We start from the raw sequence: 4,444 nt of genomic DNA on the forward strand, positions 1-4,444 counted from the left end.
AATGCGCCAAAGGCGAAGTGATTATCGGTGAATATTCACCGATAATCACTGAGCCTGAGGCAAATAATTGTTTTAGTATAAATACACAGGTGATTATTTCAAAAGAGAGAAGAAAAAAAAACATTTCAACACTAAATCATCTTCACTTCCAGTGGCAAAACGACTACTGGCAGCCATTTTATCTGTCGAGGTGATTATTGGCTGATAATCCAAGATAGCGAGCCAATGAGAGCGCGCGATTTTCTATAATCACCTGTGTATTTATACTAAAAAGCATTATCCATTCTACCTGACATTTGTTAAATTCTTGCAGTGGCCATGTATGACAGTCAGAAATACAAAGCAGCTGTCAACATTTGGAAAAACATCAGTCTCGTCAGGTACCGCAGATTGCTCGGAACACACCCGTTCACCGCCTCTGTATTGGATTACTTGGGGAATGCTTACCAGAAACTCGGTTGTGCTCAGGAAGCAGTGAGATGCAAGAAGGAGTGTCTTCAGATGAGATGCTCCTTGTTAGGTAAAAAGAAAGGGATTAATTTTTTCTCACATCATGGCACCAAACTTGTCCATAGGGTTTTTGTTGCCTCAGGGGATCATGCAAATAATTTTGATATCCATGCCCAATTTTATATCCAACACAGAGTGTAACTGTAAGCCCAAGCATTTGCCCCGTATTTCCATTTTTTTGTTATAGTGTTTGCGTCCATGCAGTAGGGGTGGGTGTGTGGGTGTGTTTGTGTGTGGGTGTGGGGGGGGGGGGGGGGTGTGGGTGATGAAACAAAACCTTTCTAGACAATCCTTACATCTCCAGCCCAATTACATCTTAATGTGTCATAAAGACTATATAATAAGTCCTATGAGATGGAATCTAGTGAATCTTCTGTACTAATTGGCAAAGTCAAAAAGGTTTCCAAGTTGCCACCTAATAGACAACCAACAATATTTTAAGCAGGAAAAGGTAGCCTGTACTTCGGCATACAACCTTTTTCTTTCAGCCATTAATTGCTCTTTCTCCCAAGTCAAGCTCTCTAAAAATTGACAAAGTGGTTGGGGAGTCGTGATCCAAGTTATGTTTGCCACAAATTTCAAGGAGCAGGTTGTTAATTTGCTATTTCCCCCATCCCATGTTGCAATTTGCTTTTTTCACCAATCCCATAATACAGTTCATTTTCACGGGGCTTATTTGCATTAAGACAATGGATATCCAGTTCATTGAAGCATGATACAGTCCAAAGAGTAAATAACTTGTATTTTTTACATGTAAAGACCCCACAAAAACAAATTGACTATTTTCACCATCCCATAAGGCTATACGTTTTGGCGGGTCTTTACATAAAAACAATACAAGTTAAATACTCTTGGGACTCTATCATGCTTCAATGAATAAACCCCCAAAATGATCTGGGTTATGACATAATTCATGCAGATGGGCTGGTTATAAAACTTTTGCAACTTCAGAAGCGAGAACAGTGACATTGCGCTTCATGTTAACTTGACCGCGACCATGAGCAATCTTTTGTCCTTGGTTGACAACTGAGTTCTGAATAAATCAATCAAAATTTTTGATTGGCTGTCTTTTAGAAACAGGGCGTGATTTGTTCATGGTCAGAGCCAAACAGCGAACAAAAACATGAAACAAAGAAACTTGTAGAGTTTCATAATCATCTCCTGTTATGGGGATTGGTGAAAATAAGGAAAGGAGGCAAAAATCAGGGTAGCGTTGAAGTCTTCATGGGTTCCTAATTAACATATCCATAACATATGCATATGCATAAGCTTAACTTTACATAAACGTCGCTCGGTTTTAACGATCATATCCAAGGTCGTTTCACCAGTACCAGCACGCATTAAAAGGCATTGTCTAAGTACAAATTTTTAATTTACGGTCTACGGTCAGTATAGACCTTTTCGGCTTGTACATTTTGTTTTCCCAATACAGATCATGTGATAATACTCAGGAGGCTTGGTCCTTTGTTTTGTCCATTAAAAAGAGTGCATGCAGGTATATTTATGCTTGCATGCCATCATTTTAATGAACAAAACAAAAGACCAAACCTCCTGGGTATTATCACATGATCTGTATTGGGAAAACAAAAAAAAAAGGCGAAAAGGTCTATAGACCTCTTTCATAATGGCGGCCAAATAAAGTATTCTTTTGTTTTAATGCTAATAAGCCCTACTAACCTCGCTACGACGAGCAGGGTGTGAAACGACGAGCAGGGTGTGAAACGAGGGCAGTAGGTCTCATTAACATAAATACAAAAGAATGTAAAGTTGGTCGCCATTTATGAAAGTGGTCTATTGAAAATAGGGCAACGGTTGTTTCACTTTTGCGAAAGCTATGACATTTTACCTTTTCAGACCTGCCCACTCTCCCGGCTTTTTTCTCTTTTCTCCCGGCATCCCGACCTGAAATCTCCCGGTTTTTAACAGATTCAGACAAGAAGCGACAAAAAGTGCGAATTCTATTTCGTCCCTTCACCGATCGATCGCATCCACGCTGAACTCTCGTTCGTTGCATTGCACATGGAGTCTGGGGACAAAGTTCCTCGATTTCCTGGGCATGCTTTCGTCATAAGTGCCCGTATGTTGAACGGAAGTGGAATCGTGATCTTCAGATTCTGGCAATTCTTGAGTTTCACTCACGTGATCAACAGCCATGTTTTTTAACGAAAACAAAAGAAGACGTTAGCATAATAATAGCTTGGGTTAGCATAATAATAGCTTGGGATTTACTGAGATATTCTGAAAGTACATGATGAAGAATGGCCGCTTCCCAAAAATCAGCATATTGTTTCAATATGGGAGAAAGATATTAGCCCTTCCTTGCTTCAGTAACTCCATACAAATCCTTGTAATTTTGTCTTGGTTCTAAACCGTTTAGAACAAAGACAAAATTGTAAGGATTTGTATGGAGTCACTGTAGCATGAAAGGGTCAATATCTCATCCCCAAACTGCAATAAGATGCTAATTTTTGGCAAATGGCCATTCTTCATCATGTACTTTCTGAAGATCTTAATGAATCCCATAATTTCATAATTTTAAATATTTGTGACGTCACACTTTACCACTCTATTCCCGGAGGATTGGATCGGGACACCAACATGGCCGCCATTTCATTGTTTAGGGACACCAACATGGCGGCCGTGACGTCATGTGAAATCCAAGAATTAAACTGACATTTTCAGAGAACAGTACACCTTGCCACAAATGGAGACCTAACAGCGAACTTTTAGCTTCAGCAAAGAAAGCAGCTGCTGCGTATGACAAAGCAAACAGATAGTTTGTATTTAGCTACTGCACCTTGTGTGCCAGTTAAATTTAACCTTTGTATGGACTTGACAATAAAATGAGGCAATTTATAAAATCTCCCGTTTTTTCACTGAATCTCCAGATGTTTTGAGCTCTGAGGGGTTGTCAGGTCTGTCTTTTAGACTAAACCCGCCGGTGCTGTGTACAAGTTTTTGAACTTTTTCATGAATTCCCACTTGTGATGAATTGAATCTGGAAGAATGGTGCTCCAACAAAAAAGCAACATTTGCCGTTGTGTGCTCCTCGTTTTCCTGTTTGATGTCTCGTTTATATAACTGCATTCGTAGATCTTTCGATTTAGGAAGTTACTCACATCTCTGATTGATTTAATTCACTAGGTGAAGACCATTTGGACACGGCCAGAGCTTATTATGGTCTAGGTTGTGCTCTTGAAGTCCTGGGTTCCACTGAGGAAGCTTTGAAAAACTTGAGCAAGGCATACAGAGTCCAAACTCGTTTTCATGCTTCCCCGCAAGACATCAAGAAAACGAAACGTGAACTGGACCGTTTGCAAGAAGTAGTTCGTTTACAAAAAGACCGAATGCCTAATCATGTTGCGGCAATCGAAGAATTGCTAGTTAACTGTCACGTGGTACCCTCGTTAAAATAAGGACCTTTACCTTTTACCTACAGCGGGCCACATTATGGAATAACTTGCCCAGTAGCTTAAAGAATGTTGGATATGTTGATCAATTTAAGCGAAACTTGAAGAAGGTATCCAGCACATATCGGCCGGATTCCCACACGGAATCATGTAAAGCAGTTGTAAATAGTTTTAGTTTTTAACTTGTAAAGCTTAAACTGATGATTTTCCGTGTTTAAATAAAGCCTTACTACTACTACTACTCGGCGATACGCGCCTCGTTGGCTATTTACGCGTAAGGAGCTTAAGCACGTGACGTTTTTGCAAGGCAGACGATAAACCGGAAGAAAGCTGTTTTCCCTTTTAACTTGTCTTCACACAACCATATTTATAATGCTAAGTATCTTTTCTACATTAGAAATTATTAGATCATTCATTCGTTTTCTCGGAGACACTACTGTCCTATCTGTTAGCGCTGTTTGTTTTTGAGACCTGGTGCCTTGAGGCATTTTTAAGCTGCTGTTTTCTTTTTCACGTTCGGCCTA

At 39.8% G+C, this 4,444-nt stretch overlaps 1 protein-coding gene and 1 long non-coding RNA gene across 4 annotated transcripts in view; one reads left to right on the top strand and one right to left on the bottom strand.

Annotated features, from left to right (window-relative positions):
• The window catches only part of LOC138038447 (uncharacterized), a 7,672-nt gene extending 4,903 nt beyond the window's left edge, over positions 1-2,769 (bottom strand). For 2 of the 3 annotated variants that reach the window (XR_011130234.1, XR_011130232.1), the window contains exons 1-2: positions 2,357-2,769; positions 290-512 (exon numbers count right to left, since the gene is read on the bottom strand). This is a non-coding gene — a long non-coding RNA (uncharacterized lncRNA). The remainder of the gene's footprint in view (positions 1-289; positions 513-2,356) is intronic. The other variant, XR_011130233.1, reaches the window with a different exon arrangement.
• Positions 1-4,161, top strand: part of LOC138038446 (uncharacterized) — a 9,725-nt gene extending 5,564 nt beyond the window's left edge. The window contains exons 3-4 of the mRNA XM_068884311.1: positions 314-520; positions 3,655-4,161. Of these exons, the coding sequence (XP_068740412.1) occupies positions 314-520; positions 3,655-3,926 (479 nt within the window). The 3' untranslated portion in view covers positions 3,927-4,161. The remainder of the gene's footprint in view (positions 1-313; positions 521-3,654) is intronic.
• Positions 4,162-4,444: the final 283 nt, after the last annotated feature.

The sequence above is a fragment of the Montipora capricornis genome, chromosome 2, assembly GCF_036669925.1.
Source record: "Montipora capricornis isolate CH-2021 chromosome 2, ASM3666992v2, whole genome shotgun sequence".
Lineage (NCBI taxonomy): Eukaryota > Metazoa > Cnidaria > Anthozoa > Scleractinia > Acroporidae > Montipora > Montipora capricornis.